This window comes from Ovis aries, chromosome 3 (genome assembly GCF_016772045.2).
Source record: "Ovis aries strain OAR_USU_Benz2616 breed Rambouillet chromosome 3, ARS-UI_Ramb_v3.0, whole genome shotgun sequence".
NCBI classification, from domain to species: Eukaryota; Metazoa; Chordata; class Mammalia; order Artiodactyla; family Bovidae; genus Ovis; species Ovis aries.
Genome location: NC_056056.1, coordinates 87,474,364 through 87,489,876, shown reverse-complemented (window position 1 = coordinate 87,489,876; position 15,513 = coordinate 87,474,364). Strand labels below are relative to the sequence as shown.

General features: G+C 40.4%; 2 protein-coding genes across 8 annotated transcripts in view; one reads left to right on the top strand and one right to left on the bottom strand.

Annotated features, from left to right (window-relative positions):
• CRIM1 (cysteine rich transmembrane BMP regulator 1) overlaps window positions 1-7,284 on the top strand; it is a 210,045-nt gene extending 202,761 nt beyond the window's left edge. For all 4 annotated transcript variants that reach the window (XM_060412267.1, XM_060412266.1, XM_027966933.3 and 1 more), the window contains 3 exons: window positions 698-817; window positions 3,281-3,468; window positions 4,839-7,284. In XM_060412267.1, the coding sequence (XP_060268250.1) occupies window positions 698-817; window positions 3,281-3,468; window positions 4,839-5,015 (485 nt within the window). In that variant the 3' untranslated portion in view covers window positions 5,016-7,284. The remainder of the gene's footprint in view (window positions 1-697; window positions 818-3,280; window positions 3,469-4,838) is intronic.
• Window positions 7,285-8,433: 1,149 nt separating this feature from the next.
• Window positions 8,434-15,513, bottom strand: part of FEZ2 (fasciculation and elongation protein zeta 2) — a 43,772-nt gene continuing 36,692 nt past the window's right edge. For 2 of the 4 annotated variants that reach the window (XM_012175981.4, XM_027966935.2), the window contains 3 exons: window positions 15,143-15,218; window positions 12,267-12,332; window positions 8,434-9,396 (listed from right to left, as the gene is read on the bottom strand). In XM_012175981.4, coding sequence (XP_012031371.3) covers window positions 9,380-9,396; window positions 12,267-12,332; window positions 15,143-15,218 — 159 coding nt within the window. In that variant the 3' untranslated portion in view covers window positions 8,434-9,379. Of the gene's footprint in view, window positions 12,333-15,142; window positions 15,219-15,513 lie in introns of all 4 variants that reach the window. The other 2 variants (XM_060412268.1, XM_060412269.1) reach the window with 1 other exon arrangement.

The following is a 15,513-nucleotide window of genomic DNA, read 5'->3' as shown; positions in this document are numbered from 1 at the left end:
TATTCCTGATATTTGGGGTTAACAAATGCATCATTCTTCTCAGTTTTGTTTCATGTTGTAGTATCGTGTTGATCAAAGTGTCTGTATGATTGAGTTAGATAATATAAACGTATTTACTCAAGTTCAGTTTTCAGCCTACATGGTTCCCAGAGTAACAGAGCAGACACGTAAGACTTAAATCAGGCAGCACCTTATGAGGTCCGCTGACGTCCATTCCTTTTGAGGGGAACAGAGTGAAGGGGAAATGAATAAAGAATGAAGGTGCTTTAACTTTTTCACTTCCTGTGACATATTTCATGTAAATGATTCAACACTTATGGATAAGAGCAACAGTTATTAAAGTATAATTTAGCCGATGGAAAGTAAAAGAAATCCTTTCATTTCAGCCAGTGCCCATCAGCTTGCACAAATCTGTCGTCAGCAGCATTTGTTAGGAAAAAGCAGAGCTTTCGAGTTTGGTGGAGGAGTAAACTTCTCCCCCTTTTAAATGGCTGTAAAACATGTTTCCCACCCCTGCAAAGGGAGTGACTCTCGGACATTTACGTCAGTGCAGGAACTGGATCGTTGTGTCCCGGGACATGTTGTGTTGTGTTGCAGTGAACTGAATGCACTGTCTACCTGGGTTGAGGAGGGAGAAGTCAATAAGGTGCTCCCCCCTAATCATCTCTTACCAAAAAAAATGTTCCCTTCTGTTTAGAAATGTACGTCCCAGAACCAACCAATATACCCATTGAGAAGACAAATCATCGGGAGATTGACATGGAGGTCCCCCTGTGGCCCACACCTAGTGAAAACGACATCATCCATCTCCCCAGAGGTAAGTGCCAAAGTCAGCAGATACGAGCTTATTTCACTGCAGGTGCTCAGTCAATGCACAGTGGGAGCTGGGTTCATCCTCTCTCACCACCTTCCACTTCTCTCAAATCTGTCATGTGTATGATTTACTTTTTTTTTAATTTTCAAAACTTCTTTTGAGTAACCTATTAAATCCCATGTCCAAGTAATCTCAACCAACCAGCCCAGGAAAGACCTGCTTGGCTGTAACATATTTAACAGCCTGGGATGATGAAGTAAGTCTTCAGATAAAATGCCCCTTTTCTGGCCCCACATGCTCACAGACTTAGTGATGATGGAAAGAAATATGTTCCTGATCATCAAAGTTTGGTATCTGGAATTTCTAAGCCATCTCTCAAATGTATGTATGTGAATAAACTTTGTAAGCAGAGTAATAATAAATTATTCACCTGCCCCTGTGGACCCTCTATCAAGCATTTATGCATTAAGATTGCCCTCTGCCTCCAGGCAGTTTTCACTCAGAGTCCAGTTTATTACTGATATGTTGGTTTTCCCACTCATCAGGCTTTTCCATGCTTCTTTTTTTCCTGCTCTGCCCTTTTAGTTGTGTGCAATAGAGATGTTATGCTGCCTCTCAGCAGCTAAGTGGCAAAGCAGGGCCAAGTTCCTGTCAGTCTTAACCTTCTATCTAGAAGTAGATCTCTTGATCAAAATAGTGTAAGCTTGCTCTTAGCCATGACTCAGTACTGCCTCCTGTCTATTCCAAGGACATTTTCAAAACCATTGTTAAGACAGTTTTTGTTATTTCTTTTGGAAGAACTGAATTCATGGCTTGAGAGATTAATGATCGCTTACTTTAGATGTTGTCTAAGTGTTATGCTTGGACCCAGCCAGATGACCAGAGCGCCAAATTCCTGGACCCATGTTTTGGCTCCTTATCTGACTGCTGACTGAAGGGCGCTTTCCCATTATGTGTACTGTCATTCAGTCAGTAAATATTAGTGCCTGTTCGGTGCCACATACTGCTCTGGGCGCTGAGTTTTGGCCACAAGAATAGCCCTTACTTATGTTGAGGACTCTGAGTTACATAGTAGTTGTGCTATAAAGACCGTCAGGAGAAATCTCGTGTGTTGGTACCAAGGAAATCTATGCTTCTCCTAAGCAACTGCTTTGTTTTCATCTTAAAGACAGTGTGAATCTTATTGATGATGCTTGTTTCCATTTTTGCTTTGGCTGCTAGAAAGCTTAAAGCTCAATTTTATGGCCTGCTTTTAGGCCGTAAAACAATTTAAAGACTAAATTTTTTTTTAACAGATCTCGATTGAAGCTTCAGTTTTCTTTCCCCGAGCCCCAATTTACTTTTCTTATATGTCATATATTCCTAAAAACACTTCCAGTATCATTTATATTGTAGGAAGCTACAGGTTCATTCTTCATTATGTATTTGCACCCTGAATTCATCAATAGAATGTTTTATCTGTTTTGCATTTTTTTGATGCTGATAAATACGTTTGCTTTTCTCCACCTCCTATAAAGTATTACCATCTATGGTGGCTAAAATGACTAGAAAGGGTCTCTTCTTTCCATCCCCCCACAAACACATAGAAGTATACTAATAAAAATCTGAGTTTTAAATTAAAGACAATCACAGAGCTGTGCTGCTTCATGAGCTGAGTCTTCAAAATAGTTCAAAATCAGGTCCTTTTGATTGTATGTGTTCCGCATCTCTCACTAACCTGGTCTTTCACTAACCTGATCCTGACTACAGTGGTTTACTTCAAACAAAATGACATTTTCAGAGCGCTCCTGATTGCTGTATATTTACCTTTGTGAAAGAATGATGATTTAAAAGAACAAAAAGACCCATCATTTATAAGAGCAAAATTAAATGTCCGTTATACAGGAAAATAATCTAACAGGCCCAGTGAATTTTTATTGTTTATGAAAAGTAAGGCATTTTTGCTTAGAGCTCAGTAAACTGAAATATCAACCAACAGACCAAGCTTTTGATCCTGGCTTGGTTTTTACAAGTGCACTATTAATTAGTCTTATCTGTTACACTAAGTGGAAGCATGCACTTTGTCCTCACCTCCTGTTTACTAGTATAAATAAGCAGGGAGGAAAGCTGATGTTTCTGTTTCAGAATCTTAGAAGGACCATAAAAGTTAACATTAATCAAAATATTTTTTAGTCATTTTTAAAGTCTATATAAGAATCTTATTTTCTTGACTAGCTAGAATCAGTATCATCCTGCCCCGTTATTAAACCTTCTCACCCTAATATTTCCTTTTTTACATCCATCCTGAGAGTTCTGCCCTTTCATAAGAGCTCTTTGGATCCACATTAGACTTTAATCATGTTTTAGCCTTAAAGTACTGGGAAGCAATAAAACCAAGCCACTGATCTCTATTTGCAGTGTAATTAAGATAATCCTTAAACATTCTGGTTTAGGTAATAAATGCTTGTAATATTTTTTTTCTCCCAGACGTGGGTCACCCCCAGATAGATTACAGAGATAACACCAGGCTGAACTCAGAAGATTCTTCGGTGGACTCCATTGCCTCGGTTGTGGTTCCCATAATAATAGGCCTCTCTATCATAATAGCATTCCTGTTCATCAATCAGAAGAAACAGTGGATACCACTGCTTTGCTGGTATCGAACACCAACTAAGGTATTGTCCTAACACTTTGAACCTCTTAAACAATCAAACTAGGAAAGCCTCCATGCTTGTGTTTCCTTAGTTGCTGGATATCTGCTCTACCAGCCGAATTTTATTTTGCTCTTCATGGCCTCAAATGTACATCAGGCTGTAGTGATCAGATATATAGTATTTGCCTGGGGCTAGATCAGTCACTGAATGAATTCTCCATCATCCATCGGTTAACGAACCTGACCTTTTTCACAAGTCCAACTTCCTGAATTTAAAGTTTTCAAATAGGAATCAATCCAAGGGTATTTGTTTAAATCACTGTTGTTTATATTAGAGATTACAACTTGATTACTTGGTATTTCTCAATCATCCATCAACATAGAATTGGGAGAGGAAGAAAAAATCACAAGGGTAGAAGATAACACTCAGAAAAGGGAAAGAGGAGAGCTGAAAGCTCATGAAGATGTACAGAAGTCCAAAGGACAGGGAAACATGTCAAACTCGAGCAGAAAGGAGAAGGGCAGCGACAGATGGAGACACTGCATGAAATACCACCAGACAGGGTGGAGAAAGGCAGATTTCGTATTGCAGAAAGAACATGTATTTACTGTCAATACAAAGGGCTTCAATCTGCCTGTTTTAAAGAGGAGGAAGGAATTCATTTACTCAAGAAAAAAGTCATAACAACCGTAAGAATTGAAAACAGCCATTTTATCATCCAGATAACCCTTTCCCAGAAAATTTATCACATGGAATAGCCTGCCTCTGATTTTTTCCAACAAATACACGAATTGCTGCTGGGTTGGGATACAGGGCTGTAGAGGACAGTCCCCACCTGCAGAGCTGGGGAAAGCGTGTGGCTGGAGACAGAGGACTGGCCCAAACCGGGAGGCTCATTCTACAGCCTGAGTGATTCAAAGTGGTCCATTTATCTTAACAGCTGCCTACCTGGTACCTTCCATTCATCCTTCAACTCTCTTAAGCACTGATCTGTACTTCAAGGATTTGAAAATAATTATGTCACTTCAGTATTTTTTCAGTTCCTTTATCTCCTCCTTGTTTGACATAATTTATTGGCATTTTACCTTCAAACACAATTTTTCAGTATCCCAGTATAGTTGGTGGGACTTCCCCAACAGTTCAGTGGTTAAAGTTCTCTGTTTCCACTACAGGAGCCACAGGTTCGATCCCTGATCAGGGAACTAAGATCCGTGTGCCATGCAGCATGCCCCAACCCCCTCAAAAAGAATAGGCTATTACCCCATGTAGTCTGCTCATCCATGTACTGTGATGCTGTTATCTCACTTGAATGAGGCCTAGATATCTGTTGATTCAAGATACATAACACAGCTAATTCTTTATGGTTTTTTTCCCCCCTTCTTCTGAAATAGCCTTCTTCTTTAAATAATCAGCTGGTATCTGTGGACTGCAAGAAAGGAACCCGGGTCCAGGTGGACGGTTCCCAGAGAATGCTGAGAATCGCGGAACCAGACGCGAGATTCAGTGGCTTCTACAGCATGCAGAAACAGAACCACCTACAGGCAGACAATTTCTACCAAACAGTGTGAAGACAGGTGGCGCCAACGAGGTTCTGAAAGACAGAAAAACGACTCAGTCTGCTTTTAAAAAAGTAAACTCGAATTCGTGCACTTGCTTAGTGGATTGTATTGGATTGTGACTTGATGTACAGCGCTGAGGACTTCCTGGGCTGGGCTCTGGCGGCAGCGGCATGCAGAGCAAGCATTCCTACTCCTCCTCAAGATGACTGACCAAGTGGTGTCTCAGAACCAAAGGTTTCAAAGTTGCTAAGATGTATTTGCTTGTAATGTAGCTGTAGAGAAACTTGGGGGTGGGGACAGTGAGTTTGGTTGGGGAGAGTGGGTGGGAGGGGGGTGGTGGTGGAAAGACACAGTTGGTCAGCTCCGCTCGGGGAGAAGTCCAGTCCAGTGGCCCAGAGGATATCTTTTCCTGTTGCTCGGAAGACTGCACTGGTTGCTGCAAGGCTCAGGCCTGAGCGAGCAGGAAAACAGGCCTTGTGATCCTTCTGCCTGTAACCACCTTAGACTACCAGACAAGAGCACCAGACCCTTTTGATAGCCATCCCAGGCCTCAGGCCACACGCTTCTTTTCTATACAGTCACAGCTGCAGTAGGCGGCGAGGAAGCAGGAGGCGTGGGGTAGCCACGTTTCTCTAAAGCGGGTGATTAAGGATCTACACAGTTATACTTTTTGCTGCTTTCTTTTTTCTTCCGAGCCAATCAACCAGTTCCTAGCAGAGTCAGCAGATGATCAGGACCCGAGTCGTTTCTTGACGTGAGCACTGGAGCTTTTCTGCCGGCCACGTGGCAGGAAGGAGAGGGTGAGGTCACCAGGCATTTCCAGGGCTACACTTCCTTGTCGCTTTCTTCTGTTCTGTTGTTGGTTGTTCATAGTTTTCGTTGAAGCTCTAGCTTAAAAAGAAACTTTTTTTTAAAAAAAAAGACTGTTCGGGGATATTTTTTTTTCCTTATTATATACTGAATCTACAAAATAGAAACTACTTCATTTTAATTGTATATTATTCAAGCACCTTGGTTGAAGCTCAAAAAAAAAAATTATGCCTCTTTAAACTCTAGCAATTATAGGAATATTTATGTAACTCTTATGCTTCAGAAAAACAAAAGTATTTGTGTGCGTGTGTATATAATATATATATGCATATATATTTATACACATACAATTTTATGTTTTCCTGTTGAATGTATTTTTATGAGATTTTAACCAGAACAAAAACAAACAGGCATTCCATCACAAATTTTTGACTAACACAAAATCTCATTCTACCTGCAGTTTAATTGGGAAGAGAAATGTGTGTGTGAGTGTGAGTGTATGTGTGTGTATGCACACACCTTGAACAGTCAGCCCCATACCTGCCATGGAGAAGGTATTCCTTTATTAAATTCTTCCTCATTTGGATTTGCTTTCGGTTTTCAATTCGCTCACTGGCCAGAGACATCGATGGCAGTTTTAGCTGCATCACTAATCAGCTCCTGGATTTTTTTTTCTTCTTTCAAACAACTGTTTGAAACAACTACTGGAATATTGTCCATGAGAAGCTGGAAGTTTGTTGTAGTTTGCCTCAGATATAACTGACTGTATACTATAGTGTTAAACTTTTCAAACAGCTCTTAGCACTTTTATACTAATTACCCATTTGTTGCATTGATTTTTTTTTTCTTTTAAAAATGCTTGTTGTGAAAGACACAGATACCCAGTATGCTTAATGTGAAAAGAAAACGTGTTCTGTTTTGTAAAGGAACTTTCAAGTATTGTTGTAAATACTTGGACAGAGGTTGCTGAACTTTAAAAAAAATTAATTTATTATTATAATGACCTAATTTATTAATCTGAAGATTAACCATTTCTTTTGTCTTAGAATATCAAAAAAAAAAGGAAAAGAAAAAGGTGTTCTAGCTGTTTGCATCAAAGAAAAAAAAAGATTTATTATCAAGGGGCAATATTTTTATCTATCTCCAAAATAAATTTGTTAATGATATGCTACCAAAATAGATTTACATCAGCCTGATTAGTATAAATTTTTGTTGACAATTAACCATTCCTGGCATAAAAAGTCTATCAAAAAATTGTAAATGCTTGCTTTTTGTTTTTTCAATCATGGCCATATTATGAAAATACTAACAGGATATAGGACAAGGTGTAAATTTTTTTTATTATTATTTTAAAGATTTGATTTATCCTGAGTGCTGTATCTATTCCTCTTTTACTTTGGTTCCTGTTGTGCTCTGTAAAAGAAAAATATAATTTCCTGAAGAATAAAGTAGATACATGGCACTTGGAGTGCACTGTAGCTCTACAGTTTGTTTTCTTCAAAAACCAAGGCTGTAAGAGGATTACCTGCAACTTGGTTCTTGGCAGCAAATAAACACTCTGAATCCAAATCACATGATGTCGCTTCCAGAAAGATTCTGTCTGAGGTGTGAAAGATGACTCAACCTTTTAAGGTTGACAGTTCCATGAGTCTCCAGCATCACAAACAGCCCCAGTGCTTTGCTCAGAAGGCAGGCCTTTCCCAAGGAATCCTTGTGAGACAAAAAAGGAGGCCTCCCCCGACCCCAGTGCCCACCGCCAAGCGTCCAGCCCAGGGAGGCTGCTGTGAGGGAAATTTAAAACCTACCTGTTGTCAGTCACCAATCAAATATGCCCAGCTCATCATTAGTGCCATTCATCATGTGTAGGAAAAGAGCTGCAGGGGGAACTCTAGGGTTTACTGCTGAGGAATAATGAGGTTACCAAGCAAAATCAGGGAATCCTCATTAAAAAGGGACTATGAGTTGATCGGAAAAAACAGCATTCTTTTCATACAGTTCAGATGCATCAACTTAAGAAGGAACTATAAACAGACTGTCGTTGAGTGGCTTCAGAAGACAGCTCTTTTGCTATTTAGTATGCCCCCTTGTATAAGACAATTTTATTGGTAAGAATCTTCATCAGTTCAAGAGCATGGGACAAACTGTTCACATTCACTATGAAGACATGAATAAAACAAGGAACCATCTCCACTTCCACAAAGCCCTAGAGAAAGGCTGACATGCTATGCTGGCACCAAACTCCAAACTGACCTGTTGCCGTCTTCATGTTTTACTGAGCAGAGTGAGGAACACAGTGGGCTCTGTACACTCAACAGATGTTTTAAGTGAGATCTGAAGTGTCCGATGGCTAATTAGACTCGACTTACATTCATGTTGGTGATGGGAAGAGGCTGTCAGGAATGTTTCACAGACCCAGGAAAAGACGAGACTTCTGTCATTCCACAGTAGCTTATCACTATCTGTAAAATGCCCCCCTCCCGCCACGCCACCCCCACTAAGCATGAGGCTATTACAAGCTCATGCTCTGTGATAAGACAGTGTGTGGAATAGCAAGGGGAGGAATCCAGCATGGTTAAGGGAAGAAAAGTTTAAAAAAAAAACCTCAAAATTCTCAATGTATGCTACTTTTTTTTCCAACATTTATTAAATGGAATTGACTTGATTGGAACTGGCAAAGGCATTTCATGACTACGGATGGATCCATGAGTAGCTGTTCCTAGAATTAGTGCTTTAGGAAAACACAGGCATGAGTAAAATACAATAGTAACAGGGAACGGGCACTGCTGCAGCATACGGTTTAAGCACCTTAAAAGATACCAAGGACACTTTTAAGGACACTTCACAGACATGTGAAATGAAACATGGAAACCTCTCAGGTTGAACAATACAAGATTCTGAAAGTGAATGTCAGCTTAATGGTTAAAACTTGAACAATGGTGAGACACGCAGCAAGCCCTAAAATCGACCATCTCCAGGTGTTTTGATTTTGACGAAGTATTAAGCCAAGATAATGTATATTATGGTTTCTCTTCTTCCAAAAATCCCAGGTTTCAGTCTCTCTGGACAATACTGGTAGGTAATGTTTATACTGACAGTTCTCTTATTAAAAAAAAAAAAAAAAAAGTCAAGTGTTGGTTCTTGCCATCACCAAAGAACAGCTACAGTATAAATCTCAATGCTTTAATCTAGCTCTTGAGTGAGTGCAGCTTAGATCTAGAAAGCCGTAAAAACTCAGATGTTCTGTCCATTAATGAAAAATATAGCTGCGTGTGCACAGTGAACGTCACTCCCCCTTACTCTACAGAGCCAGAGAAGAGTTCATAATTGTTAGTATTTAACAAAAAAAAAACTCTAGAATCCAAAATAGTGCCATGGTTCTCTCAGTTCAAGATACAAAGAATTAGAGAAGGCATGATCTAGTAATACTGAACCACAAACCCAAGTTCAAGTGTCCTGAGTTTCCGATAGCAGGAAGGTAATAGTAGCCAGCTTTCAGAATAATGCTATAGGAATTGTAGCTTGTTGCCCACGAAGGATAAAGCTGTTCCTGAAGTGATGCTGCCCTATGTAGGACACAGAACTAGAGGAGGAGGAAGAAAAAAAACTTTAGAATAGAAATGCATATTTTGTATACATTACATAAGATGTATATATATATTTATATACATGTATATGTCTATTCATTTTATATACATTCTATATGTATATAAAAAACACCATTAAACAAAACTAAACATTAATAGGTATCTATAGTAGCATTTTTTTTTAAGGTATCAAAGGCTATACCCAACAACGAAAAGTTTTCTCAAGACACACTGATTAGAATTGTCCAGAAATGAGATGCCAAGAGGTCATGTCTCTCAGGGTACTACTTAGAGATACAAACCTATAATAGCCTTGTTGGAGGCTTGTAACACAGCAGACAGCTCACTGGTGAAGGCAAAGAAGGAAGCAAGTTTCTGCATACCACTTTCTTCCTATCTTGGATCAGCACAGTGGCAACCAGAGCTACACTAGCCTTTGGTACAGCTGTTGAGGGCTGGGATAGAGCAGGCTGCAGTGGCGTGATTAAGCAGTGGTGAGAAAGAGAAGCGTAATAGCCCATAGCATCCACCCCATCTTAGGTCAAATGAGGCCACATTTCTACCTTCTTTCACTTGTCACCTTCGCATTGAAATTAAGGTGGTATATGTAGGCAGCCAGGCTTCCCAGGTGGCTATGGGTAAAGAACCCACCTGCCAATGCAGGGAACATGAAAGACATGGGTTTGATCCCTGGGTCAGGAAGATCCCCTGGAGGAGGGCATGGCAACCCACTCCAGTATTCTTGCCTGGAGAATCCCCATGGACAGAGGCACCTGATGGGCTACAGTCCATTGGGTCACAAAGAGTCAGACACGACCAAGCGACTAACACATGCACACGCGCACACGCACACACACGCAACCCATAGTCACCAGCGTTAAAAACAAGGAAAAAGTCCCGCCAAGAAAGTGGATGAAGAGTCTTCCCCTGAACAGACATGACCAAGCGACACACACACAAACACACAGACACACAACCCGTAGTCACCGGCGTTAAAAACCAGGAGAAAGTCCCACCAAGAAAAGGGATGAAGAGTTCTCCCTTAAACAATACCCCCTTCCCAAGTAAAGTGTTCTACTGATCCCCAAGGAAGAGAAATCACTAACTGGCTGTGGATTTCCAGAATAGGTGGAAAGAGCATTTTGAATCGCCTTCTATGCTCACCTTCCCAAGCATGTGAACACCTCTGAGTGTGTTACCCTCCCCTCTTCATTTTCTTGGGCTATCAAGTCACTCCTTCGTCTGAACCCCAGCTCTTTCTCCACCCAGTCCTTACGATACAAAGCCAAGACAAGACCACAACACACGCACACAAGCAGCTTGTCAGCGGCTGGTACAGTTTACCTAGAGGTGGGCTGGCAGGTGGGGTGGGCAACTGGGTCATCGGGACAGGGGGCACTGGGGCGGAGGGGAAGCTTGAGGTAGGGCAGGGTCACAGTTACAGTCCTGGGTTTTCAGGGAAAAAAGTAAAAATCACTTACCGCCCACCCCACCCCAGAGTGCTCTGCTCTCTGGGTCACACAATTCTCCCGTGAAGTTTGATGATAAAATAGCTAGAGTGTTTGGGAAGCTGGTTCTATCCCTGGCTCTCACGGCAGTACCCGAGCAACCCACTCCAACTGAAACTTAAGACATGTTCTTTATGCGCATCTCATTCCTGATTCACGTCTATAAAGAACAAACCTCAGAGCGATCCAGCTTTCATGCCAGTGCTAGCACAACACAAAAGCAGACAGAGAGTTCAGGCTTTTGTTTTCAGAAAATTGAGAACGCAACAGGAAGAGAAAGCCCTCCATCAGAAAACACGGCTTACTTAAAAACACGATCGTGTCAATTTAGTCTTTCCTAAGCCCCCTGTTAACCCGTGATCCTTATGTACCATTCACTTTGTGCTAGTTCCTCCTCTATCAAGCTGTGATTGAGGAACAGTCCCGTCTGAGTTACTGAACATCTCACAAATCCCAAAACTTCTGTTCAGTTCGCAGCTCCTGATGGAGAAGAGTGAGAACCCAGAGAAGAAAAGCAGGACCCGAGGAGAGCACTGCTCTCCGACTTGGACCAAGCACCACAGGGTGCAGCCTACGCTGCCCTGAAAATCTGCCACCTGGAAAACGTACTTTCAAAGAAATCATTCCATTCAAAAGCATTAGCTTTGCCGAGAATTAAGTAAGATCCTCAGTCCCTCTATTATCCAAATTTTGTTCTTTCCTCGGCAAAGTAGGTGATGTCCTTTAAGTCTCACACAGTCTTCTCTGCCTCATCACTGTTCCCATCCTGTGTGGTCCTGACCTTTCGTAAGGTCTACGGTTCATTCTTCACTGCCCTCAGTTTGTGCACATCCATTCTTTTTCTCTTTCTCCCTACCTGCCCTGTCCCTTCCCCAGTCCCGTCCACAGTCCCTTTGAGATGGTTAACTGATCTGAATGTTCCGGCTTTCATCTGTCCTCCTCCTTCGATTGTCCCCAAGATGGCAGAGGCCACCTTTCTCAAATCCTCCCAGTGTTAACACCCAAGACTCACATAATTATGGCAATATCTCCATAGTATTTCCTCCACTGCCTTCCTCGATGTTTATAATTTAGCTGTGAAAATTATTTCCGGCCCAGGACCTCAAAAACTAAATTTTATATAACCATGCTTTATAATGTTGAGAGCATAAGTAAGTTACATAACTATCCTCATGCTGCAAAATACAATAAAGAAAAGTTGCACATTTAGAAGGTACTTTTTAATCTATTAGCAAGATGATACATTTATTGACTAATCAAAACTTCCCAACTACTGCACATACACTATTCTAAAACTCACCTTTTTACCCCAATATGAAGTAAAAATCTTAAAAAAAGAAAAAAGAAAAACAACTCACCTTTCAGTATATAGTCTGTTAACAAGCTTGGAACTTTTTCACTATCCTCTTTCATGGCACGAAGAACTATAAAATAAACGGAAAAAGAAAACAATGATTTCAAATTCAGACAATCTCTCTCATTCTAGCCTTAGTCTTAATTACATGGTATAACCATTTCATGCAAATTGATTATCTTCTGGATGAAAGACTACAACTGCAAATGGACGGGAATTTATTATAGCTGAATAAGTCCTCATTCAGGTAAGAACACTGCAGCTACCTGAGAGCTATTCCCTTGATTTAAAATTTCTAAACAGTGAGGCAGGAAAGAGGAACTGGGTTTATTACACAGAGGCTCAGTTTTGTCTTCATAAATACTGGCAAGCAAGTTACCAAAATGTGCACTTCTATGAGCTCTGGGAAGGAGAACCTCAGTGCTGAGGTCTCCTGAGCTGGAGAAACTCTTAGAAAAAATGAAGAGTTAGCTGCACTATCCAAGGAGCATTATCTGTCAGCCTTCTCAGAAACTTTTAAAGAAAAGAATAAAATGAAGAACAGACTTCCATAAAGCCAGCACCCTGCCAGGCTGCCTGCTCCTTAAAATGACAGAGGGACCTGGGTGAGTCAGCCTTATTCTAAAGAGAATCCTTGACAATTTGATCTCTAAGCAAAGACATAACAGAAGGCACAGATACTATCATAGTGGATAAAAAGCATGTAGACCACCTGGGTTCAGATAAACCCACGAAGAATACTGTCCTTTCACAGTGACTGCCAACTCAGACCCTCTCCGGAGCATCCTCACTGTTCTCCCCCAGATGTATGACCAGACAACCCAGGGCAACTCTCAAGTCAGCCTTCCTGGGTTTAAAGCCTGGCTCGGCCATTTCCTAGCAGTGGGACTGTGAGCAAGTGACTTAACCACCCAGTTCCTCATCTGTGAAGGGAGAATAATAATTAGACTTGTCTCCCAGGGTTATTGTGAGTGAAGTTACCAATTTAGACATAAAGGACTTCAAGTAGTGTCTGGCACCTAATACACATTATGTAAGCATGACCATCATTACCATCATAACTAGCAACGTTCTAATTCTTATCACAACTATTACTGCACCTCCAATAGCTTTTATGAGGAAGGCTGCATATCTAAACACCAACTCTCTCCACAGGGCTTCCCCTGCAGTGTATCTACAGGTAGGAATGGCAGAGGCTCAGATTCTCCCCCAAATTTTCAAGAGACAAACTCTTTTAAACGTTCATAGTAAAGGTCATCCTTCCATCTACTATATTGATATAGTATATAGTAAATTAACTTGGATACTCATTCACACACTACATACGCTCGCTCACCCCAAATTCCAAGTTGTGTCAGTCTACAAAGACATCATCTAAGACTCTGTGCCTAGGGCATTTTGATGTGGGAATTATGTGGACTTTGGTTTGGCCAAGTATGTGCTTGTCCTTGATCTGAGAAGCTGAGATTTCTCAGTATTCCTGGCTTCTAGGTAGTATTTCTGTTCCCTTCTTAGAGAAATACTTATGTTCAGTATTTCTGTTTTCAATCATATTTTAGATTTATTTTCAGTTCTACATAAAATCACACACCAAAGGCACAGCAGACTGGGAATTACAAGAGGTGGCTCTGTAATTAGTGGAAGCACAGAGTCTTAACCACTGGACCACCAGGGAATCCCTGCTATGTGGCCTTGGACACTTGTAACTTTTCTTCCTGAAACATAGAGGACTGGCCGCCCACTGAATCCGTGATTTCTTTTAGACAGACTGGCATCACAGAAGCTTGAAATGTTTTCAAGTTTTGTTCAAAGTAAAGAATATGTCAATCCTAAAATTCCAATTAAAAATTCATTAATTCTAAAAAAAAAAAAAAAAAAAGCTTCAGTTAGTAGGCAGGCTGCTTGCAAATCACACACTTCTCTCCTCAAGCTCCCTCTACCTATGCCTCCATAGCCCTAAGTTCCAAAATCCAGATCATCATTAATATCCACTCATGTGATGTTCTCTCATATGGCTCCCTCTTTAATTTACAGTCACCACGAACATTTATGATTAGAAAAAACCTAATAGGTGAGCAAATTCAATCCTTTCAAGAAAAACAAGGCCAAGTGATTGACTTGTACCAAATTATACATAATCTATTTACTATGAGATAAATAGAGCAAATATGTTAATCCTAATTTTTCACTGTGACCAACTGAAATGCCTGTAACTAACAGGGACAGAACCAGAATTTAGGGCTCATTTATAGCTATTATAGACACACATTATAGTGAATGTCTCTTAAGTCTAACAAATTATTTTAAAATGCAAGCCCACTGAAGGTGGAGTATTTGTCTGCTTTGTTCACTGAAGTATCCCAAGTGCCCAGAACAGCATGGCCCAGGGTAGGCCTTCAGTAAATGCTTGCTTAGTGAATAAGTACTTAAAATATTATTATCAGTTTATTTTCTGCCTGTGACTACCTACCTTCGTCTCTGCGCTCCTAAGAAAGGAGTGTTTTAGGCTGCACTTCTAAGTCATTCCTACTGAGATGCTGTCAGTCATGTTGATATAAGATCCATGAAGCACTTATCTTACTGAATATTCTTAAACATACCACAGGTGATGGAAAATTAAGTTACATTTTTTTCCCCAAAAAAGTTCAGCTTGTAAATGTTTCAAACGTTAAGAAAAACAGGAAAAATACAAATCAGCTCTAGAGTGAGAGTTGGATTTAATGTCACAGCCATTTACGTTTTCCTTCTCGAAAGAATAAATGATGAGATCCATCATACGCTACCCTAAATTGACAAAATAAAACCGCAGCAACAATTAAAATAACTGTTCAGAATCAGCAAAAGTAAGTAAGGCAACAGTTTAATTTCATCTTTGCTTACTTTTTGTTAATATCTGAAGATCTTCAACAGATGGCGGTCCATTTTTTTTCTCGTAAGGAATGACTGTTGTCAAGTACTGCCAAGTTAAAAAAAAAAGTCACTTGAATCTGCATTCCCTTCTCTGTAAAAATGTGATATAGTTACTAGAAGGTTTGTTTTATAACATGAAACATGAGCCACTTTAACAATGAACACAGGTATCTTACTATCTCAGCCAGAGCTCATTTTTTTTTGCCCACCTCTATTTCATACAAGCCCATTGTTTACATAAATATCTACTTTTTCTCCTTTCAGTTACTGAAAATTTCACAGAAGGAGGTGTGGGAGGGTGATCTGCCCAATTTGTTCATTGTTAAAGTGAAGTCTTATCT